This window comes from Arvicanthis niloticus, chromosome 15 (assembly GCF_011762505.2).
Source record: "Arvicanthis niloticus isolate mArvNil1 chromosome 15, mArvNil1.pat.X, whole genome shotgun sequence".
Lineage (NCBI taxonomy): Eukaryota > Metazoa > Chordata > Mammalia > Rodentia > Muridae > Arvicanthis > Arvicanthis niloticus.
In genome coordinates, this window is record NC_047672.1 from 16101910 (window position 1) to 16127139 (window position 25230).

At 47.5% G+C, this 25230-nt stretch overlaps 1 protein-coding gene across 6 annotated transcripts; it reads left to right on the plus strand.

The window, feature by feature from the left end:
- Window positions 1-1603: 1603 nt before the first annotated feature.
- Window positions 1604-25230, plus strand: Znf777 (zinc finger protein 777). Of its 6 annotated transcripts, none has more exons than XM_076913385.1 (7): window positions 2261-2399; window positions 4913-5014; window positions 5792-6664; window positions 8506-8632; window positions 12737-12850; window positions 20209-20460; window positions 23615-25230. In XM_076913385.1, the coding sequence occupies exons 2-7, from the start codon at window positions 4985-4987 to the stop codon at window positions 24802-24804; spliced, it is 2586 nt and encodes an 861-aa protein (XP_076769500.1). In that variant the 5' UTR covers window positions 2261-2399; window positions 4913-4984; the 3' UTR covers window positions 24805-25230. The 6 variants fall into 6 exon arrangements, with proteins under 6 accessions (XP_034375369.1, XP_034375366.1, XP_076769500.1 ...); XM_034519477.2 differs by lacking the exon at window positions 4913-5014 and adding an exon at window positions 2699-2753 and having other exon boundaries at window positions 2325-2399; XM_076913386.1 differs by lacking the exon at window positions 2261-2399 and adding an exon at window positions 2731-2753.

The window sequence follows — 25230 nt, forward strand, 5'->3', positions numbered from 1 at the left end:
CATAGCATATGGATGACCACACCCCCACCCCCACGACTCACACACAAATAAGTAAATAATGTAAACAAAAAAAAAAAAATAAGGGCTGGGTATGTAGCTCAGTGGTAGAACTGCACTCTAGCATGCAAGAAGCCCTGGTTTAATCCCCAGTCTCAGTAACGCATTAAAGAAATAAATAACTGTAACTGCATCCATTGTTACGTTAGATGTTTAGTGGGTGATAGGATTAATAACCAGAGTGTATTTTTTTATAAAACACTATAAATCAATGGGTGAAAAACCACCCAACAGAGCAGGTACAGAATATGAAGAGCCTTATGGGGTGAGAAAACTAATGTTAGTGCTACAAATTAAAAAAAATCAACTTCTTAAATGATGGCAACATAAATATAAATGTCAATGAGAATAAAGAGTTGCATTTCTCATTCAACTTTTTGACAAACTTTCCAAGTCCCTTGTCAGGAAACGTTGGTCAGGACAGGAAAACAGGAAGTCATGCATGGTGGTAGGGTATGTGGGCACCGTCTCTAGTGAGCAGTTAAAAGCCTGGGAAAATTGAAGGTACTCATGCCACTATTCCATAGCTGGTGAACAGCACAATGCGCTATGTATGTGATGTATATGTGGCATCCTGGCAGCAGGTTTGCTTTCATTTCCCCCAAAGGATAATGAAATACTATATAGGGGTTAAAATGAATAGACCAGACTTGTTTACACATACTGTATCTCAAAATAACAAAGATCCATCAAGATAACAAAAAGTTGCAACAGGATATAGGCTGACTAGATATAATTTATATAGAACTTCAAGAACATGGGAGCCAGTAGTGTGCACTGCCCTTGTAGGCACACATGATAAGCAATTCATAAACATATGGGGGGGGCACACACGTGACATTTCACGGATAAATGAGATACGTGGCCCTGGCCTGGTCTCCGTTTTTACTGAGAGCTGTATATTGCCCCATTGCCTTCTAACACAAGCTCCAACCCAGACAGACATCCCCAGGGTTCCATGAAGTGAAAAAATTACTCTGTCTTTTCCTCTAGGTTGCAGTTGGGGTTCATTCATCCCTAACTGTAACCAGGACACCTGCTCACACTTTTTTTCCGATTTTTAATTCCGTTCCCAAATCTTGCCAGCTCCTCCATATTCAGTAAACGTGCGTTTCACTGAACCTGTCCAGGAAAGAGGGTCGTCTCCCATGGTTGGAAAGAAACGGCAACTTGGGATCAGCAAGTCACTCCCAGCCCGGCCTCAGTTTCCTCCTAAGCAGCCCGTCTAGCCCCTTCCAAGCCGTGCCCTCAAAGATTCCAGGAATTCTGTCCTTTCTGGCCGAAAACAACACTGAGGCTTTTCACAAAGCACTCCCACCCCCACCCCTCGCTCCCCTTGGATCCACAGCCCGCGTCCCTGGAACCCGGGCTGCACTGCGCTGGTCACATGAACTCCGGCTTTCTCTGGTGTGACGGCTCTCTCCGATCCCTTTGTGAGCGCAGGTTTTGAAAGCCAACGACCGGGTTCTGGGTTTGAGACGCGCAGGCGGCCGCGGGCGGAAGGCTGTCGGAGCCCATCGGCCCGCCTCCAGACCCAGCGCGCCGCGCGGGCCGCGCGCCCCGGATTCCGCTCCGCCGCCGCCGCCGCCGCCGCCGCCGCCGCCCGCCGCGGCCTGGCCCGAGGGCGCCGGGCCGCCAAGACGCCAGGTGAGCCGCGAGGGACCGGGAGCCGCGACGGGCTCAGGGCGTGTCCGGCGCCGCGGCGGCCCGCGCCTCACTGTTCGCTCCTACCGGCTGTAGATGGAGCTGTCTGGGTTCCGGCCGCCTCCGACGAGCCTCCGAGCGCTCCTCTTGAAACGCCTGAGAGGGACATGCCTCCCAGGATGCAGTTTGTAGCAACATGGCAGCTGCGGTGCAGCTCCCCTGCTGAAGAGGCGCCGGGACGGCCGCGCAGCTCGCAGCCGGGACCCGGGCCGCAGCCGGGGTCGCAGCGTCGGCCGCTCGGGGCGGGCAAGCGCGCCGGGGGCGGCCGCACAGCGCTGGGGCCCAGCTCACCGCCGGGGCGCAGCCCGCACAGCCCCGCTCCGACGCCGCCACCGCCGCCCGCGCCCGCCCGCCGAGCGCAGCCCGGAGCAGGCCGGGGCCCGACGGCCGCGCAGCCCCGGCGGGTGAGGCCAGGCCGCGCCGCACTGCCAGCCCGCCCACGGCGCCGGGCCTGCGTGGGGCTGCGCACGGCGGCGGCGGCGGCGGGGACTCGCGCGGCGCGGGCCGGGCGGCGCGGGGCCATGGCCGAGGCGGCCCCGGCTCAGGGGAGGGCAGCCCGCGCGCGCACGGACGCGCGGCCTCGGGGCCCCGGGGACTGCCTGCGTGCTCCGGGCTCGGCGGCCCGGCCTGGGGTCTCGGTAAGGGCCGGGCGCGGCGACGTTAGCGGGGAGGGGGCGCCCTGGCGGGCTCGCGCGCCCCCTGGGGGGGAGGCCGGCCGGGGCGGGCGGGAGCGGCGGCCGTCCGTGCGAGGCTGCGCGGCCGCACGACTCCCGGACACGCGGCCCGAGGTGGGGCGCGGGCGGCGCGCTCGCTCCCTGGCTGCGGAGCCGGCGCTGCGTCCGTCGGGGTGGCCGGCGGCACGTTTTCCGCAGAGCTCGGCCCCGCGGAACGGCTCCCGGCCTGGGCGCGGTGCTGACGCGGCTCTCCCATTTCGCAGAGCGGAGATACTGAGGCACGGACACCCGGCGGCGACCTGCCCTGCCTGCCCCAAGGTCACGTAGCGAGTCGGCTCGGGCTGGGTGCCCGCAGCCCCGTAGAGGCCTGCCCAGCGTGCTGCGGGCCTGGACGGGGAGGGGCGGCGCTGGCGGTGGCTTCACCAGGGTGGGCGGCCTGGGCTAGCCGAGCACTGGCTGCGGCCCGTCGGGGGAGGAGGGGAAGGCCGGGCAGCGCCCAGCCCAGCGACTCCGGCGTGGGGAGCGTTGTGATCCGTAGCCTCTGCGTCAGGAGCACCCCGAGTCAAACTTGGGGTACGGATGAATGGGGTCCTGCGAGTCAGAGCCTAAGAGGTTGATGTGCCTCTTCCGAGGGCCATTCAATAATTAAACGCCCTCCCACCCAACGTGCTCTCTGAGGCACCCTGGCTGTGCTAGGCAGGTTTGCTGCATGGGAGCCCGTGCCTTTGAGCCTATTTCTATGTATACTGGAAGAGATGGGATAAATGGCTTTCTAAAAGCCTTGCAGTTCTTAAAATAACAATAACAAAACTCCTGGGAAATAAAATGAAGATTTTTTTATTTTAAACATTCTTACCTCTGGGCTTAGGTCTTGGCATGTAATTCTGAACGAACCATCCTGGGTCATGTAAGAAAATGGCACAGCTTTTGTAAAAAGTCAGATGTGTGTCGTTATGCATGTTTCTAGTATGTTGGCATGGAGTCCTGGAGCCGCTATTCACTTACCACACAAGGGTGGGGAGGAAAGAGAGACAGGTAGAATCTGTGAAATGTGGCGCAGAGGAATTCTAACGTTCGTCTCCTGCTAGCAGCTAGCAGTTTGAGAATTTGAGCTTATTCGATTTAGATATCTTTGCTTGAGGGTAAGATCAAGCCACATGCTTGCTAGAACTGATGACATTGTATCAGGACTTAGGTAGTGGAGAAGGGGGCATACCTTGTGACCCCTCGCCGCTTTCCAATATTCCACATCTCTAAATGGAGGGAAAAAAATACCATTTTCTTTTGAGCTCTGATTCAGGTGGTTAATAAGGATGTCTTGCTCTACTGGCTTTTTTTTTTTTTTTTTTTTTTTTTTTTTTTTTCATTTAGGGAAGCCCTTTTTTTCTTTTTATTTTCTTTCTTTTTTCTTTTCTTTCTTTCTTTCTTTTCTTTTTTTTTTTTTTTTTTTCTTGTTTGAGGTAAAACCCCTTATTACTCTGGCACCTAACCTGCCCTCCATGTATTTTTCCCCTCTTCCTACTAATTGTAGGCAAATACCCTAGTCCTCCCTCAGGCAGACTGCCTTAATATGCCTCTCTTGTTGGCTCTTGGTTCCTTAGCTTTGTGATTGAGGCTTCCTCTAGTATGCTACCAACGTAACAGTGAAGGATTGAGAGATAAGGGGTCTTTGAACTCTTTCAGGGTTTTGCATCTGTATATATTTCGAGACCTCATCACTTGCATCAGGTTTCCTAGATGGCTCTAGACACCACTGTCAGCCGTATGTCTGTAAGGGATAGGGCCCTCAATTCCAACATAACCGCCTTGTAGTAAGCCTCCCATAGGTCTGTTTAGTCACCAAGCCTTTAACTCAGGACTCAAACCTATCAGCTGCTCTGTCTATAATTGAGGCCTAGAGGTCACCAACAATCTCTGGAGTCTGTGTTACCTGAGGCAAGGTAGATAGAGCCTCTCCTGTTTTCAGTGTTTTCACTAAATGTGAAATAGGCCAAACCTGGATAATAATTCTAGTAGTACCTATTTCATCAGGTTTTGTGAGGCTTAAACAAGATAATCCTTAAAAATGCTTAACACAGTTTATGGCACATAATAAATCCTAATTATTTACTCTGCTAATGAGCTCCCATGTAACAGAGGTGTGGCTTCATGCTTTCTCAAAGATCTTTACTGGACAAGGTCTCAGAATCTCCAGTCCTTGGCTTAAAGGTAGGACACTGCTTTACTGAGTCACCTGGATGTGAATCAATGAACAGACTAAGAAAGACAGCTATGGAAGGTATGAGGTGGGTTTAGATAAGTCTCTGATAGATGGCAAAAGGAACCTCATTACCACCTTGATAATCTTTTTAACTTACCAATGTACAACTGGCTCATTCAACAGGCATTTACTGAGCGACCACACACTGTAAGATTGGACATAAGGGATTTGCTCATTTTCAAGTGAAGAAAACAAGTTTTAATTACCTTCCTTACAGAACACTCATAGAGAGCATAGAAGCTGAACAGATTCCTTGAAGGAATATTATGAAGAAAAGAACAAAATTGTCATGGGAAAATTCTGCTCAGATCCAGTAAAGGTATTGAATAGCTAGGTAAATGAACTGGGCACTGACAGAAGAGTGTGGCTTCACTTCCCTGGTGGTTTAAGATTTTTAACATGGATATGGCAGGATGGGGACCAGAGTACCAAAAGAAAACGCGTCTTTCTTCTGCTTCTAGTCCCCAACACTCTTGTCACACTCAAAACTAGTTTAATGTCTCATAGCTTCAGCCACCACCGGCCTTTCTTCCTATTCCCTACCTCAAGAGCCACAATGAAGGAGCCCAGCAGAGTCCACCTGCCCTGGTGGACCATCTACCTAGGAAACCTGGGCTCCTGAAGAGACTGACTTACCTGTGTTAGCCGTCACCATGTCTCACTGTCCATTACTTGTAATAAAAGCCAGTTGCAATACCCCAAGTCCACCCAGCCTCTGCATACCTTTCCAGACAAACGAAGGCAGCAGTCACATATAGTGACTAGTCTATAGTGACAAGGGCAGCAATAGGTATTAACAGAGCCAACAGCTGAGTGTTGTGATTTCTTCCCAGTCCCCTTCACCTCCTGCACATCATTCATCACTTTTGAAACATGAAGGGGGAAAAATGGCTCTGTAGAAAACAGCCGTAGCCATCTTTTATGTGTTGTTCCTAATAGCTTAGCACTGGTGTCTAGATCAGTGCCACTTTTGGAATGTGTCTTATTGCTTCAAAAACTGAGAACCTTTTAGTGTGGATGTTTGTCTCTTAGATTTGTTTTGCCATCTGGAGGCTGTGACCTTCAATCCTGTCTTTCCTTCTCTCCTTGAACACAGGTCCAGCAGCTGGACATGGAGGACAATCGCTCGTCACCTCTGTCATTCTCCGGTGTTCCACACGAAGAATCTGTGCATCAGGTCCCTGCTCGGTTCCCTAGAGAAACTGTGTTCCCTTCTTGCATTCTTCCCCCCAAAGAAGTTCCTCCTCTGTCTCCTGCGGCCCTGTCTCCTGCTGCCCTCCGGCAAGGTGCCCTGCCCCAGACCGACAATACTCCTAAGCAAGAAACATCTGGCCAGATGTCACATGTTCTCCAGAAAGGACCTTCACTCCTGTATCCTGCCCCTTCTGAGCAAGACGCACCTCACCAGGTATCCCTGGCTTCCCAGGAAGAAACCCAGTACCCTCCTTCAGCTGCTGGTCAAGGGATCCCCTTCCTCTCCCACTCCTCTCATCATCAGGAAGCTCCACTCCACTCTCCTGAAGTTCCTGAGAAAGACTCGCTGACTCTGTCACCCACAGTTCCCGAGACCGACATGGACCCCTTGCTCCAGAGTCCTACTTTGCAAAAGGACACTCCCTTCCATACCTCTTCTGCAGCCCAGAAGGAGCAGCCACTGCCCACCGCAGAGATCACTCGCTTGGCCGTGTGGGCTGCTGTCCAAGCAGTGGAGAGGAAACTGGAAGCCCAGGCCATGCGACTACTGACTCTGGAGGGCAGGACAGGGACAAATGAGAAGAAGATAGCAGACTGTGAGAGAACGGCTGTGGAGTTCGCAAATCATTTGGAGAGCAAGTGGGTTGTATTGGGGACCTTACTGCAGGAGTACGGCCTATTGCAGAGGCGCCTGGAGAACATGGAGAATCTGCTGAAAAACAGAAATTTCTGGATCCTGCGGCTACCCCCAGGCAGCAATGGAGAAGTTCCCAAGGTACATCCATTCCATTGGGGGCTTCCCAAGGCTTCCCATCTGCAGGGGAACATGGCTTAAGGATTTAGTTCTGTTGAAAAAAGGGAAAGTAATGGTTGGGAAAGAAAATCAAGAAGCAAGTGTCCCTGCCTTCCGGTATTGCTTCACCAAGAGCAGGGCACACCAAAAGCAAATTATTTCTCCTGTTGGTAAAAGCATGAAATGGTAGAAAAGTCCATTTAGAAAGGGATGAGTGGAGCCTTTCCTAGAGCCTGAGATAGGATGCAGACAGACGTCTGTGAGATCTCACACAGGGCCTGAGATAGGATGCAGACAGACGTCTGAGATCTCACACAGGGCCTGAGATAGGATGCAGACAGACGTCTGAGATCTCACACAGGGCCTGAGATAGGATGCAGACAGACGTCTGTGAGAGCTCACACACAGCCTGAGATAGGATGCAGACAGACGTCTGTGAGAGCTCACACAGAACATGTCTGTCTGTCCTCCACACTGAGTCTGTATGGTGGTTTCTGGCCACTCCAGTTAATATGGTTAATATCAAGTGGCCAGCATTTGCCACCTTGTGGGTTCTTTATTCTTTCACCCTTCCCCACCCTTTCAACCCCTAAGATAGATAGGAGAGAGAAAAGGATGAAGGGAAAGAGTGTTGTTATCGTTAGAGCTCTTCCTGCTGATTAGGGTTGTTAAGTCCTTGGAGCAAGTGGCATCTTCACTATCAGGATATCTAGTTCTTGTTTCTTCTTTACACAACTTTTTAACAAACTGAGACTAACAGCAACCAACAACACAACCTGCTCCTTGGAGCTAGCATTTACATCCCCTATGAAAGGTTCCAGAATTTCAAACTTCACACAGTTGCTGCCACTGGCAAATCACACCCCTGCACAAGGCAAATCCTAGTCAGCTGCTGTTGACAGTCTGAAGCAGCCTCGTATCCCACACTGGGCATTAAAAATGAAAGCACATTCCTATTTCTGTGTTGTTGGGTTTTTTTTTTTTTTTTTTTTTTTTTTTTTTTTTTTTAAAGTCTCACTACAACACTGAAAAAAGAAAATTCTGTCTGCACTGACCATGAACACTTTTTCTGGCCATCCCTTGAATGGTAGATTATAGCCGCACCCGGGACTCACCTTGAGGGGGCATTGCATACCATCATTAGACGGTTTAAAATGCTGGAGTTTTTGTATAGGTTTTATGCAGATACTGTGCGTGCATATATACATACACACACATGCACACACACACGCACACACACACTTGAGCATCTGCCGACTCTGGTATCCTGAGGGTTCTGGAACCAATTCCTTGCAGGTACTAAGGGACCATGAGCAGTGCTTAATGGTTTACCATCAGGCCGGACAGGGAGAAGAATAGTTTAACTCTTAGGTTTTATTCTAATTTTTTAAATCTTATTTCTAGAAGGGTCTAAAGGAACATGTGTATAGACCAGTTTTCTTTTTGTTCCTAACCGACTGAGTCTGTAGGCCAGTTCCTCTTGAAAGCTGTTGTACATTAGAACTCTAGGTCTCACTAAAGGCTTACTGATCTCTGAAGGTCCAGGGTGAGGCCTAAGGGTCTGCATTTTCAGCAGATTTCCTGATGTTCCTGGTACTTCTTGTTCAGTGGGGGAAGGGCCCAGGCAAGATGAGTCCTCCACTCCTTGGCCAGGGATGTGGCCAGATTTCAGCCGGGTGTTGGTAACGTTCCCTATAACACACACCCCGAGCAAGTACAGTGGAGGAAGGTTTTCTTCTGTCATCCTAAGTAGAGGGAGTTGGGGTTTGGCCGGCTATGGTATTATCACTTTGGTCTTTCCTGACCCAGTTGTTTGGTTTCAGGTTCCTGTCACATTCGACGATGTCGCTGTCCATTTCTCTGAGCAGGAATGGGGAAATCTCTCTGAGTGGCAGAAGGAGCTCTACAAGAATGTAATGAGGGGCAACTATGAGTCTCTGGTCTCTATGGGTAAGAGCAAAGGACAGTGACGTGGGTGTGAGGCCTGTATAGACACTTGGGAACCGTGAACAGCAGCTCCTGCAGTGGGGAAACGCAAACATTCTCTTTGGCTTTGGTTTTATTTACTTGTTTGGGGTGTGGCACTTGTTTGGGTTTGTGTGTATGTGTTGTTTTGTTTTGAGACGGGGCTGCCCTGGCTGGCCTGGAACTTGCTGTGTAGACCAGGCTGGCCTCAAACTCACTAGGATCCTCCTCCAGCTTCTACCTCCCTAGTGCCGGGATTATAAGCATGCACTACCATGCCCCAGCAGATGGTTTTAACAGCACCGTACTGTTGAGTTAGGCTGGCCTTGAATTCAGAATCCTGCTATGACTTCCTGAATGTTGACATTATAGACAGGCACTACCTCACCTGGCTTCAAACAGAGTTTTAGTTGTATTGTGTGTTACATGTATACTGTAGTGTCTGCATGGGTGCATGTGGAGGCCAGTGGTCAGTGGCAAACTTAGTCTTCCGTTCTCCTCATTTGTTTTTGAGCCGATTAGACTGCCTAGTCAGAGTGCTTCTGGACCCGCCTCCCTCCCTCCCCCTCTTCCCATCCCCTCCAGCGCTAGGGTCACCAACGGGCACCACTACACCCAACTTTTACATGAGTACTGGGAATCAAACCCATGTTCTTCTTACTGGGCAGACAAGACTGCCACAAACAGGCTAGAGATTGCTCAGTGCTTAAAAGTTCCCAGCATAGACATCAGGCAGCCTACTGCCACCTGTAACTTCAGCTCCAGAGAATCTGAATCTCTTCTGAACTTTGTAGGCATCTGAAGTCATATGTGTACAAACATACATATACATGTAATTAAAATGGTTTTTCTTTTAAAAAGACTAACACAAATGAAGAGAAAAGCCACTCATGTCCCCTTGTATGTCAGTAGGGCACAAGCAGACACAGTCTGTCCATGAAGACACCACACTACAGAGAAGTGCTTGGGGAAGCAGAGAAAGGGCAGGCTAGACTGTGGTGGGCTCTCGCTGTCAGCATTTTCCCATGCACCCTGCTTACAAAAGTCATTTGTCTAGCAAACTATCATTGAAGAAGAAAAAGTGACTAGAAGAAAACAAATGTACTGAGGACCTACTGTGTGCCTGCAGGGTGTGAAATGCTTCCCAAGAGTAACATCTTGTGAGGGACTAAGGACGCACTCAGTCTCGTTTTCTCACTCATACAACTGAACGTTACCAATGAGGCCTGTGGCCCCAGTGTCCTGGTCCCCGTCAGGAAGTCATGGTCTCACTAAATCCTGTCTATGCCAAAGTCTGTTGATTCTTGTTTTCATTAAAAACATGAAAGGATAGAAGCCTGGCAAGCTGGACTTTCTTCTGTTATGTACCCTTTTCTCTTGTGTGTAGAATTTTTTTTTACATAAACAAAAGAAAAATCTAAGGGAACTGGGGAGATGACTTAGTAGATAAAGAGTTTATTGTGCAAGCAGGGGAAACCGAAGTTCAGCTCACCGCCACTCACATAAAATGCAGAGCTCGGTGTGTGTCTGTATGCAGTGCTGGGGGTGCAGAAAAAAGCAGGTGCCTGGGGCTTTAACTGTCTAGCCAGTCTAGTCAAAACAGCGTCAGGTTCAGTGAGAGATCCTATCTCAGAAAACTACAGAGGAAAGTGAAAGATAAAAACCTCTGCCTTCCGAGTATGTACACAGGTGAGCATGCCTGCATGTGCTCTCCCCTAACCCCATGAACACACGAAAGAAAGAAAAGGAAGGAAGGAAGGAAAGAAGGAAGGGAGGGAAAGGAGGAAAGGGAGAGAGGGAGGAAGGGAGGGAGGAAGGGTGGGTGGGTTAAATGTTGAGTGCACTGTTGGGCACATAGGATAAAAAGAAAGAAATATGGGGCCAGAGAGAGAGCACACTCAGCATGTGAAAGCACAGGCCGCTCTTCTAGAGGACCTACCTGTGCTTGGTTCTTAGCACCCGTGTAATGGCTCACAACCATTTGTCACTTCAGTTCCAAAGACTCTGATGTACGTTCTTGCCTCTGTAAGCACTGTACACACGGTGGACAGACCCCATCAAAGACTGATGTACTGTTCTTGCCTCTGTAAGCACTGTACACACGGTGGACAGACATCACGTAGGCTAAATGCCTGTAGACATAAAGTAAAAATAAAATCCCCCAAATTTAAATGAATATTTTTTTAAAAAAATTGATTCAGGCAATAGTTAATTTTAGATATGTTCCATAGGCTAATATTACTTTTTAGAAATATGTGTTTTCATATGCAATTATGAAAACATAACAATTTATAATGATATAATAAAGAGCAACTACTATGCACTCACTCGTGCCACCAGGAGTCTCGCTCATGTTCTGTACATGTGTAAAACATACACAGTGTATGTCCTGTGATACACGCAGCATGGCGTTTGCACAAGGCAACCATCCACTTAACAGTTCCTCATGTTAGACCAGGGGGCCTTTATCAGCACCCATAGGCCATAGTCCTTGGAAAGAAAGTACAGCATCCAGGCAAAGTTCGTTTTTGTTTTTTTTGGTTTTTTTAATGTTATGTGTATGAGTGTTTTGCCTGCACGTACATGTACACCACGTGTATACCTAATGCCCATGGAGACCAGAAGAGGGCATTGGGTCCCCTGTAACTGGAGTTACAAGTATTTGTGAACCACCATGTGGGTGCTGGGAACCTAACCCAGGTTGTGTACAAGAGAAACAAGTGTTCTTAACCCCTAACCTTTCTCTTTGACCCCCTGAACTCTGGCTTTTGACTATACTGCTGCTGATCCATGGGTGCTTCTGTCTCTCACTGCAGAATGTTGTGATAAACAGCCCCTCTCTGTCTGTCTGTGCAGTGACCCAGTGTGTGGCAGGACAGGTGTAGAGTGGGCTGTCGAGCCCCCTAACAGCTGAACCAGTGTCTTGTCGGCATGTACATGAGAATACTGTTTCTCCATACCCTCATGTATTCTGTCTTAATACCTTTGTTTGTTTTATTTTGTTTTTCTGAGACAAGATCATGAAAGCCAGCCTGGCCTCAAATGCACTGTCCTTGATTCCTGATCTTCCTACACCCCAAGTACTTAATCTAAGCAATGTTTGTCCTTTTGATAGATGAAAGAGATGGTACTATTTTTATTTGAATGTATTTCTTGGGTGATTAGTAAACTTGTGCATCTGTTTTATATAATTACTAGTCATTTGTCTATCTCCTATGAATTACCTAATCATACTTTTGCTCTTATTTTTTACTAAGTATAAAGGTTGTTTTATATAATTATGAATATTAACCATTTACTATATGTGATGAATATGTATATTTCTAATATTTCCTCATCTTTTTTTTTTTCAAAATAACTATAACCTTTTTGAGGAGTATTAAGGATTGAATCTCAGGTCCCATACTTGTTGAGTACATATTCTGTCACTAAGCTGCATACCTACTCCTATCTTTTCTCTTTTTCTTTCTTTTTTTTTTTTAATTTTCTTTTCCTTCCTTCCTTCCTTTCTTTCTTTCTTTCTTTCTTTTTTGAGACAGTGTCTCACTATGTAGCCTTGGCCAGCGAGAGAGTTACTAAGTAGCCCAGCCTAATCTTGAACTTGTACAGCTCTGCCTGCCTCTGCTTCCCCAGTGCTGAGATAAGGGTGTGTGCCACCACATCTGAACTCTTGTTTTTTGGAACAGATTTCAATCTGTGGCCCAAGTTGGCATTGAATTCACAGAAGCTGGCTCTCTTCTTCCCAAGTGCTGGTGCTGCAAGCATGAGCTGCCATGCTTAGCAATCCTTTTTAATATAAGGAACTCTTATCAGTATTTTGTTTGATGAAGTTTATACTTTATCAGGATTAACTTTTCATTTCATACAGTTTCAGCTTTGTCATGAAGCCCTGCAAGTTTCAGTGTCTGCCAGCAACATGAGGCACACACCTAAGGGCCTGGAGTGCGAGCTTGAACACTTGCCCATTTCTTTGCCAGCATAGCCAGTCCTGCAGAGAGGCTCCTCGGGGCCACATGCCCACGGATGATACCTCACAGCATACAGTGCTCCCTCACACACAGAACATTTTCTTTCCTTCTTTCTGCCTAGACTATGCAATATCCAAACCAGACCTCATGTCACAGATGGAGCGTGGAGAGAGGCCAGCCATGCAGGAGCAAGAGGACTCTGAGGAGGGTGAGACGCCCACAGATCCCAGTGCTGGTGAGTGGCAGATGGGTGGCCTAGGGCCCTGCATCCTGAGTCTCTCAGTATACAGGCAGCTCCGGTGTAGAGCACTGCTGAGGTCCAGAGAGGACCTGAAAGGCTGCTACAGTATCAAGCTATGCAGAAAGGAGGCCTGCAGGTAGGTAGTTACCAGGAGCCCAGGTAGCTGATCAGTGGGAATGCATAAAGTTCATTGTCTTGTGGTGTTTTGTTTTTGTTTTTATTTGTTGACATGACCCATTCTCATCATCCTTTTTGCAGGAAGAAACACAGAGAATGCATTCTTGTCTTATGCTCTTACCTCCTAGATTTCCCATAGAAGGGCCATGTTCCTACAGAATAGCGGACAGGCATGGACTTGACTAGAAACTCCCTGCAGCATGGGACTCCAGCAGGCCTGGTTGAGGCAGTTAAATGAGATCAGCCGATAGGTCTCATGACCTAAGTACATACACTACTAGGTACCAAGGGTCTGCGTGGAGATTGATATGTCATGGTGGCTCAGTAAATACAGCTAGAACCAGTGTCCTCTTCACAGTGGTTGGAGCAGTAGCCTGCACACAGTCACAGTCACTGTGAGTGCTGTCTTGGTACATCTGTTTTGTAGGCTGTATTTGGGGATTTTCCTTTGGACTTGCATCACTTGCCTCAGTTTTCTGTAGGTAACATTCAAGAATAATGGTTTATCATTAGGGATCCTGTTGATGGCAGAAAAGAGATGATCCTGCTGGGGAACTCAACTAAAGACAAGCAGACGGACATTAGGATCGGATGTCATTGATTTGAAGACTGTATTAGCTCAGAAACAACCCAAGGCAAGGAAGGTTTGTTTGGGCTCACAGGTTCAGAGAGGGAAGTCCATGGATGCCTGGGTGCATGGGTACTTTAATGCCAAGTATCAAATAGAGGGCTGAGGCGTACCCCAATCCAATACCACAGGTGATGGATTTGAAAGTAGATGAGGTGGAGGGGTTGTTCTGGAGGTACATTTTGGTTGGAGGAAAATCTTTACCTTAAAATTTTGAGTGGCCACATTGAAAACAAGAATTAGGTGGAAATAGAGAGATTCAGCATGGAAGAACTCAGAGACAGGCAGGGTTAAGGTGAGAATTGCAGAGATGCTTTATGGCCAAAACCCTGAAGTATGGCCACTGCTCCAGCTAGTTTTGATGTCCAGGGGCTGTGCTTGAATAGGATTCAAAATAAAAAGCAAATGACCAAGCCCACTTTGTACTGAGTTGGGTTTGGTCTGGCAGATATATGTCCATAGCCTGCACTTCTGCAGAGGCAAGTGGCCTCATAGAGACTTCCTGATATTGCTGAATTGTATCACTTGCTGCACTTATCCTTTCTGACCCTGGAAGGTGGCATCAGTCAGGAGGACAGGTACCACAGGACTACTGTGCCATATAGTTTTTAGCCAAACCATTGCTACTGTAGTGACTGTAAGCATCAGCCTTTACATAATGGAGTCATGTGTCCAGTGTCTTTTCCCAGTAAGAATGTGGTAGAGACAACCCTGAGCCAGACCCAGAAGTGCAATACCAAGCAGGGGCATCTAGAAAACTGAGAACTTTCCTAGTTCCACATGTATCAAGAATGACAGTTTAAATGAATGCCTCAGTAAATTCATTCAGTGTTTTGGGTCCCTAAGAGATCCAAACAGAGTTCAGATATTAACATGTGACTGAAAATATTCAGAGTGCTTGTCTGTGTGTCCGTACATTTGCCTCCGTCTCCTGTGTACACAAGCCAGAAGCCATGACAGAAATGTGTGTTCTCATATATATGTTTTAAATATTTAAAGCATTAATACATTTGACCTAATAATGTGCTTGAGAGTCTGAAACATTGAACAAAATCTAAAATATAGTTTAAAACATACTATGTATATCATATTTTAATATGGTATACTCTGTTACGTCTGATGTCACATTATGAAGGATTTTATGCCATAAATTTACTTGTTTCTCCATTCTTTAATTCATCAGATGTCTCATATATCAAGGCATTCTGTCAGTAGCTGTGTTCCCAAGAGGCTCTTGCTCACACTGAGGCTTACATCCTCCAGTGGAAAGACCACTATTAGCAACCACATCCACACTGTATGAAAACAGCCACTGGCCTGGAGAGCCGACTCAGTCATTAGCATGTTCAGCTCCTGCAGAGGACCCAGATTCAGTTTCCAACACCCGTATCAGGTCATTCACAACTGCCTGTTATTCTGGCTCTAGAATCTCCTGCCCTTTGACCTCCTCAAGCATCTTCATGAGCAGGACATGTACACATCATCTGTGTGCACACAGATGTACACATATGTAAAGTAAGTCTTAACAAGACAAAACCAGTCACCTCCTATAATAAAGCTGTGACAAGAAGCAGCTAGATTGCAAGACAAAACACAGAAGACTGCTGAGCTTGGGAGGTCAAAAAGTGCATCTTACAGACTGGCAAGAGGACTCACCAGGTAAAGGTGCTGCCAAGCGTGAGCACCTGACTTCAATCCCCAGGATGCACATGATAGAAGGAGAGAGCCAACTTCAAGTCCTCTGGCCTCGACATGCATATTATAGTATGCTTGCACACATGAACCCGTACACACACACAGCACAAAAATATAGTAAAAACATTTAATAAAGAAGACAGATCTTGGAATGTGGAAATTTTAGTAGAGACCTAAATAACAAATATGTTCCTTGATCCTCAAAGAGCTGATTGAAGGGAAAATACTGGAAACTAATAGCAGTATTTGGAGGCCTTGGCACAGCCAGTGGGAGCAGTGGCTGTTTGCAAGACATGTCCTGGCTGCTGGCCAAGACACACTTTTTTTTTTTTTTTTGGTTTTTTTCGAGACAGGGTTTCTCTGTGTAGTCCTGGCTGTCCTGGCACTCACTTTGTAGACCAGGCTGGCCTCGAACTCAGAAATCTGCCTGCCTCTGCCTCCCAAGTGCTGGGATTAAGCCAAGACACACTTAATGACTGGTGGATGTCAGTTAGGGAGAGGAAGGAGCAAAGGATGACTCCCAGCCTCAAGTAGGACAGATTTGAGGCTCACATGAAGGGAACCAGTAACAATGCACCTGGGAACTCCTGTGGGTTGGGAACTCCCGCCCAGCGAGACATTAAAGAGAAAGCTGTCGAAGTCCAGAGTTTAGAAGCAAAGCCCTGAACTAGAGACAGTTGTCGTCGGACCGTAAATGTTAATGGTATAGACAGAAATTGATTGGTCTGGAAAGAGCAAGCTGGAAGATTTGGGGATGTGGAATCTGTTGATAAGAAGGAATTCAAGTCCAGTCTGGTCTACATAGTGAATTCCAGTATAGCCAGGGCTCCAGAGAAATCCTGTCTCAAAATAAAAAGAGGGCTGAGGTTACAGATCAGTACTCAAACACAAAAGTCTCGAGATTTAATCCTTATTCCCGCCACCCCCCCAAAAAAACCCAAAATATTTGAAATGTAAACAAGTTTTTCCCCTAGAGAAAAAAACAAAAAAATACTAAAGAATTTTTAACTAAGTTTCTCCAAGTATAACACTGCGCAAGCTTCATTAACAAGTAATCCTTCATGTATTCAAAATCAGCTCACAGGATTGAGTTTTCCTGTTCCGTGACAGTTTTTATGAAAAGTGATTACAGAGATTGAAAATCAGTCACAGACAGGTACACCGACATATGTGTCCCAACTGTTGGGACACAGAGGCAGGAAGGTCCCCAAGAGGATCGCCACCTCGGTCCTCACAGATTACATGATGTCACAGTTTGGTCTTTGTGTTCGGCCCAGCTCCTGAAGCATGACATGGATACTGACTTAGGAATGCTTATGGCCTTAAGTTAGGCTTGCTTCCCAACTTGCTCTTGACTTCTGTTAATTCATGTACACCGTTCTATGTATGCCACGTGGATGGTTAGTTACCTTGCCTCAGTTTTGTACATCCAACTTCTTCTAAGTCTCAGTGGCAAATCTTCCTGAGCCTGACTCCTTCCCAGAGTTCCTGTCTCTTTTCCATTTGTCCCACCTTCTAATCCTGCCTCAGCTTATTGTCCATCAGCTTGTGTCTACACAAGAGCATGCACACAGACAACTGTGATAAAATAACAAAAAATATTGGCATAGCAACACAGATCTGTAATCCCAGCATTTGTGATGATGTGGCTAGAGAGCCTGAGGTTTAGGTGACCAGCCTGGGCTACATAGCAAAAAATGGAACAGTGAAAGCTTACGGCTGATGAGAAACTAGAGCACTTAACAGTTTGTTTGATCGACCACCTCGTCTCTCACAGGAGCATCTGAGGCCTCAGAGGTCTGCAGACAGCCGTTCCTCAGCTCACAGTTGTAAAGTTTGCATACCCTGGCTTGTTTCTAATACAGAACTGGTATGGTTTCATTTTCACCTGCTAGGTGTATGTCTCAAAATTTAAAAAGTAAAGTGCAGGCCAGGAGCGCAGCTTAGTGATAGACATGTCTGGTTTCCATGAGATCCCAGGTTCCATCCCAAGGACCACAAGAAATGAGAGGGCACCCCCTGTCTTACCAGCCTTAAATGGATATTTCTGAGGTCTAACCCTCTGGGTCACCACCCAGATCATCCAGACTGCCAGGGGACATGTCCAGACGGACATTGCTCTTAGACCTGGATGGCAAGAATAGAGTTGTCAACCAATGGTTGATGATATGTTAACCACATGATTTTTGTAGCATGTAATTCAAGATAAGTTCAAAGAATCAAGTGGTGTTTTCTAAGTGCACACATTCCAGCCTATCCACATACCGCTATAAATGAAGTGCTCCAGGACCTGCATCTGTAAAAATGAAAAACAGTAGGCCTGACTCTGATCTGTCCATATACAGTAACAGCGTGTATTCATTCTCTACGAAGTGAGATAATTGAGGAAGGTTTCTACCTATCCTTAGAAGAGATTCATTTCCAGAGTTTTTCGTTTTCCATATTGGATGACTGTTTATCATGATAGCTGGGCTGCTTACTCCATTTCCTCTTTGAGCCTCTGTTTCCAATCCCACTTTGGATGACTGTATCCCAGGCTGGTCTCAAGCTTGTAACAGCCCTCCTGCCCCAGCACCCCAAGTGCTAAGATTACAGTGGTGACCCAGCTTGCCTATGTATTTATTCACAAAGGTCCAGAGAGACCATAGTTTTGAAACTTTGTTTTAGGGAATAAACAAGTAAAATACTTTCAGGAGTTTATGCAATTTGGTAAGTCATGTTCCTGGGGTGATGTAATAATTTAATATAGGCTTGAAGACAGGGTAAAGAGGCACATCCATGGCACTTACAGGATAAAAACAAGCAACACGAGTGGACGCAGGTTGAAGGAGGGAGGGTTGGAGGAGAGATTGGAGAAGGGGGAGTTTTAAAATCTGTTTTGTGTTGCTCTAACAAACTCCCCCCAAATTGGTAATTTATACGGAAAATAGTTTTGTTTTGCATTCGTGATATGCCTCTATATTCCCATTACTTGGGAGGTAAATGTGGACGTCAGCCGGGGCTTACCCTGAGTCTCAGATGAGCCTGAGCTTCAGAGTAAGACCTTGAAGATAGTAAAGAAGTGAGTTTGTTTAGCTTACAGTTTTGCCTTCCAAGAGCTTGTAGCCACCTCATTACTCTCAGAAGTCCTGGCTACATCACAGTATGGTAGATGCTGATGAGAGAAAGAGAAAGTCCTGACTAAGCCACATCACTGCCTTCACAAGAGCTGTGCCCCAAGTCTAGCTGTCTTTAATACCCTCCATCTCAGACCCATTACATACAACCAAACTCACTGCATGTGAACCTTTAGAAATACTCAAAACATACCCAGACCACCAGGACTGGTAGTTTGGGAGGATGAGGTCACAGATTTAAGACCTGACTAAGTTGGAGTGAGTTCAAGACAGCACGGAAAATTTAACAGGAGCATCTCTCAAAAGTGTATCACTAAGCTTACTTATCTCGGGGGGGGGGGGGGGGGGGAGATAATCGGTACTCACTACACAAAATCATTCTAAAGGACCAATAGATAAAGCAAATAATATTCAAATTTCCTTCTCCAAGAAATAGAATCAGCCAGGCATGTTAATACACGCCTGTAATCCTAGCACTCAGGAGGCAGAGGCAGGCAGATCTGTGAATTCCAGGCCAGCCAGTGCTATGTAGTGAAAACAAAACAAAGAAAGAAATAGAATCAAAGTCTAAGTTACCACGTTTTACATTTGTTGAAAAAAAAAAAAAATGAGCATATTCAGACATTGTTGTCAGGGCTGTGGGGAAAGGGCTATCTTTTACAGCCTAGTGGAGGGTGAACTCTCAGAGCCTTATTGAAAAGCAATCTTGTAACATCCACCAACACTAAAAATACTCAACCTTTGTATTCTGTAGTCACAGTGCTGAGCAACTCATAGAAATGAAGCACTTTTATAACGGGATGGAAGCAGATGTTGTACTATTGTTTACTATAGTAAAAGATGAGAACCCAAGGGTTTTCCATTTGGGAATAACTTCATAAATTACAGCATGAGCCACAGGATATGATATTTTCATCATTTTAAAGAGTGGTTAGCACCATAGGAAATCATCTTACAGGAATTTCTATATTTGATCACAGAGGAGGAAAAGAGGCTGTTTTATTTTACCTCAACAGTGTGACCCAAGGAAAAATAAGTATATGTATGCTGATTGAACATATCTGTGTAAACATGGAAGCAATTTTGGTTAATAACTAGAGTTATCTTCAAGGTCCTAATGGAGAAATGAGAGGAGAAAACGAATTATTAGAGAAAAGATGATGGCACTGAAAAGCAAAAGTGTGTGTTACGTTATCATTTGTGTAGACTGATGGCCTATCTGTAAAGCCCATCTGAAGCCGATCTACAGACTTGAACAAGAAAATGCAGATGTTACAGCTGTGTATATAATGGTGTTCTGTCTAACAGACAAAACCCAAACACCCCACTCACAGCCGTGCAATATGATGGGAAAATGTTGTGGTCCACAAGAAGGGCCTTCTGCAACGTGCGCCTCTCAGAAGCAGGCCAGAGTGAGGAGACCGCTCACCTTTTATGGTCTTTGGTGCATGATTAGACCAACAAGAGGAAAACTGGGTTTTGGCTGCCTGACTTGGAAAGTAAAATAATTTTTTAAACAATTGAAGAGAATAAGGTTTTAATCTATTGTAACTTAACTCCAATTTGTATTCGCATTCAAGACTACAAAGTGTCCAGAAAATTCTTTCTGCTCACCATTAACTTTATTGTATTTTTTAGGGTCTCTTTTTAAAAAGACCAGTTGGAATGTAAGTGCTAGGACTGTAGAAACCTGGGGATGTGCCATGACTGCTCTGTGTGTCCTCACCTTCCCTCAGCACATGATGGCATCGTGATTAAGATCGAGGTGCAGACCAACGATGAGGGCTCCGAAGGGCTGGAGACACCAGAGCCGCTGATGGGACAAGTGGAGGAGCACGGCTTTCAGGACTCAGAGCTGGGTGACCCCTGTGGAGAGCAGCCAGAGCTGGACATGCAGGACCAAGAGAATGCGCTGGAGGAATGCACTGAGGGCTCCAGCGAGTTCAGTGAACTCAAGCAGATGCTGGTGCAGCAGAGGAACTGCACGGGTGAGTTCTGGAGGGTGGAGCTGCTGAGGGCCCTGTCTCCAGGATGTGGTCCTAATAAACTCAGAATTTATTAGAATCTCCCAAGCCTAGCAAAGAAGTTGTTCTGCTCGAGATTGGCTCAAACGAGAATTCAAAGGCCATGAGGTCAGAAACATGTCCACGGTCATGCAGGTGGAGGCAGGGCTCCAGCTTCCGTCTCACTCATTGCAGCACCATTGATTTTAGAGTTTGCTACTTTCATTTTGCTTTGTTTGGGTGGCTATGTCTGTTTTGAGACAGAGTCTAACTAAGTGGCCCAAGCTAGTCTCCTGGGTGCTGGGAATAAAGCTCTGTGCTAACACCCTGCAAGAAAAACGTGATTCTTAAAAAACAGCTCTGAGTGGTCCTTGTGAGCTGCTGCTACGAGGGTCTGCTGGCTCTGCCTGCCAGTCTGAGTCCCAGCCTAGAAAGGGTTAATTCTTCCCTCTCACTTCCCTGTCCATCTTCCTGCAACTGGCCAGAGCCTGGGTATGCTTTCTCATACCCAGGATATGAGGTCGTCTTTACTCTCATCCCTCTCTGAGCAGATGCTAAGATTGACAGCCTGCCTGCCCTGGGGTTTTCCTTTTAAACAAACAAACAAACAAAAACAAAACAAACAAAAAAAAGACTCTTCTCCTTCTTTGGTAGACTCCAGTCATAGAGCTTGTTAGCTCCATAATCCCATGTCCTCGTCCGGGTCCCCATGAGGGGACAGCATTGTAGCAGAGCCCTTGGTGCTGATCCTGAGGTGTCCATCCTTCATGACAGCTTTTCTGCTGTCCCAGTTCTCACTGTTTAGCTGGGTGTTTGTGGTTTGTTTATTTTTAAAACCAAGAGTTTAGATTGGCTTTATTCTTGATCCTCCTGCTTCAGCCTCCCAGGTGCTGAGTACAAGCTTGTCCCTCCCCACATGGCTTTAATTGGTATGTTTTCAATGAATAAAAACCTCATAGCAACCTTGGTCAAGTCATCAGGATCAAATTCCTTACATTTAGATGAATGCACAATGGCCAGCTGTGACAACACTCACTTGGCACACCTGTGTTGCCATTAAACACTGCAGTTCATCCTGACACTGTCACCTCTAATACGGTTCCTCAGGCCCTGCTGACCCCCGGCCATACAGTTATTTTTGTTGCTACTCCATACCCGTAATTTTGCCACTGTTGTGAATCCTAATGTAAATATCTCTGTTTTCTGATGCTCTTAGGCAAGGGTGAAAGGGTGGTTTGACCCCCAAAGGGGTCTCAACCCACATACCGAGATCCACTGCTTTACAAGTTCTACAGTATGTGTGCCTGAGGAGTCAGCAAACAAAACAAAACAAAAAACTGAACAAGACAGGCCATGGTGGCCCAGCCCTTTAATTCCAGCACTTGGGAGGCAGAGGCAGGTGGATCTCTCAGTTTGAGGCCAGCCTGATCTACCCAGGATAGCCAGAGCTGCAGAAAAACTCTGTCTCTAAAACACACACACACACACACACACACACACACACACACACACACACACACACACTGAACAAAACCCATAAGCTCTGTCATGCCACAGGCATTGCTAGCTTTAGTGTGCCTGTCAGTGAGGGTAAACCAGATGGCCTGTGACCTGTCACTTTACTTAGAAATATCCTTTGATTTCTGGGCTTAGATACTCCAGCTGTGAAATGTTGCCATACTTGCTTGACGTGGTCCTCTTCCAGTGCTGTGCTCAAGTTAAGAGGACAGGTTAAAATATTCTAGAAAAGATTTCATTAGAATTCAGAAAATGGACAGGAGATGTGACTGATGGTTACGAGTACACACTATTTTTTTTTTTTTTTTGAGTACACACTATTCTTATAAAGGACAGAATTTAGTTCCCAGCACCCACATTAGGCAGCTCAAAATTGCTTGTAACTAACTCCAGCTCCAAGGAGATCTGACAGCGCATGGCCTCCTGCACTTGTATATACATACTTAGCCACACACAGATTCACAATTGAAAGATAATTTTTAAAAATCTGGTATACTACATGATCAGTCATATAAGTAATATTATACAGACTGAGGAGGTTATACTTCAGAATATACACTCAGACACACATGTATCTAATCACAACTTAAATGGAAGCCATAAATTTAAAAGAGAGCAAGGAGGCCTTGGAGGGGGAAGGAAGCAATACTTTAATTTTCAAAAAAAAAAAAAAAAAGTATCTGAGCTTGGTGGAATATACCTTTAATCCCAGCACTCAGAAGGCAGAGACCAGCAGTACCAGCCAGGGCTACATAGAGAAACACTGTCTCAAAAACAAACAAAAAAACTCCAATTAACACTGGTTAGGAAGTGCCAGATAACTGACTACCTGAAGAAGTTGAAATGAGTCACAAGTTGCTTGGGTTCCCAGGGGCCCCTAGAGAACTCCGAGTTCTTTATGTCCCTGGGACAAATGAGGCTCTGAGGTAAGGGCATCCACCAGTCAGGCATGCGTGGTACTGCACTCTGAAGGAAGCCTTAAGGCCGGCGTTCCGGCTGCACAGTGAGTCCTGCATCTACAGTTCCGAGTTGCCACAAACGGCCAGAGCCTGAGACCCACCAAAGAGAATCTTTGGTGTTGAATGTCACTCACAGGTCAGGATCACAGAGGAAAACAGAATGAGAGGTAGTGGGGAAGAAATGATAGAGGTGGGTAAATAAAGGCATGAGGAGAAAAGGCATGAGGGTGGGCTCAGGAGGGAAGAGCAATGCGGAGGTAGATGAGTCCGCACTGCTCAGAGCCCACTGGCAGACACTCAGCCCCCAACTGCTCCAAAAGGAAAAGTAGGACTTCTCTGGCTCACAAACTTGAGTCCATGAAAATACTGAGCGCAGGCAGGTGTGATGGTTTTGAGGCTGGTTTTCTGAGAAGCCATCTCCCCTGCTACTTCCCCCCAAGAGCCCTGTTAAGCTCTGGGTCTCATGGCTAGTTGTCCGATGGTAGGAATCATGGGACAGGAAACCAGATTTCCCAAAAGGAGGAATGTGGACAAACACATACACGTGTGTGTGAGTTTGTGTAGCTCGAAGTCTGTCGGTGAGGTTGAAGCCATGTTATACTTCTCCCGGATAAGGGTGCTCTAGACAATAGCTAAATGCTTTCTTTCTAACTTTGGAGCAGAGGGGATCGTGATAAAGACAGAGGAGCAGGAGGAGGAGGAGGAAGAGGAAGAGGAGGATGAGCTGCCACAACACTTGCAGTCCCTTGGGCAGCTGTCCGGGAGGTACGAGGCCAGTATGTACCAGACCCCCCTTCCTGGGGAGATGTCACCCGAAGGCGAGGAAAGCCCCCCACCACTGCAGTTGGGTAACCCAGCAGTGAAGAGGCTGGCACCTAGCATTCATGGGCATACGCATGGGCATGGGCACGGGCACGGGCACGGTGAGCGGCACCTAGGTGAGAACCGTGGGAACTCCAGCCAGCAACAGCGGAACCGGCGTGGCGAGCGGCCCTTCACTTGCATGGAGTGTGGCAAAAGCTTTCGACTGAAGATTAACCTCATCATCCACCAGCGCAACCACATCAAGGAAGGACCCTACGAGTGTGCCGAGTGTGAGATCAGCTTCCGCCACAAGCAGCAACTCACGCTGCACCAGCGCATCCACCGGGTACGCAGCGGCTACGCCTCCCCCGAGCGCGGGTCAGCCTTCAATCCCAAGCACTCACTCAAGCCACGTCCCAAATCACCCAGCTCAGGCAGTGGTGGCGGCCCTAAGCCCTACAAGTGCCCTGAGTGTGACAGCAGCTTCAGCCACAAGTCAAGCCTGACCAAGCACCAGATCACACACACGGGCGAGAGGCCCTACACGTGCCCAGAATGCAAGAAGAGCTTCCGTTTGCATATTAGCCTGGTGATCCATCAGCGTGTGCATGCAGGCAAGCATGAAGTCTCCTTCATTTGCAGTCTGTGCGGCAAGAGCTTCAGCCGCCCTTCGCATCTACTGCGCCACCAGCGGACTCATACTGGGGAACGGCCCTTCAAGTGCCCGGAGTGCGAGAAGAGCTTTAGTGAGAAATCTAAGCTCACCAACCACTGCCGCGTGCACTCGCGCGAGCGGCCGCATGCCTGCCCCGAGTGCGGCAAGAGCTTCATCCGCAAGCACCACCTGCTGGAGCACCGGCGCATCCACACGGGTGAGCGGCCCTACCACTGCGCCGAGTGTGGCAAGCGCTTCACGCAGAAGCACCACCTGCTGGAGCACCAGCGAGCACACACGGGCGAGCGGCCCTACCCCTGCACGCACTGCGCCAAGTGCTTCCGCTACAAGCAGTCGCTCAAGTACCACCTGCGGACCCACACGGGCGAGTGAGCATGCGCCCCGCCCCTGCCCCGGCCAGATGCGCAGCCAAGTGCAAGGGTCTAAAAGCCCCTGGGACAGGTACCTCGGCTGCCCCCAAACTGAGCTCAGTGGGCGGGAGCGGGGCGCCCCAAGCCCTTCTGCTGTGAACCCTCCTCCCCTCCCGTCCCTTCTCCCCAGGACGGGGTAGTGAGACCAGGTCGCTTGTTGCCTGCTTCCCCAGGGCCCCAGGGGGGAGCGCTTGGGCCTGGGGAACCCCTTCAGGCTGTTAATTTCCTTGACAATAAAATGGATGAAAACAATCTGCACGGGGGCAGTGATTTGGCTGCCAGCCACTCACAGGCGCGATGCAGGGCCATTTAGTCGGGGATAGAACTTTCTAATTACCTTTTGGATACTGTGGTTCTATTTGATAATAATAGAGTAATTTTTAAAAGA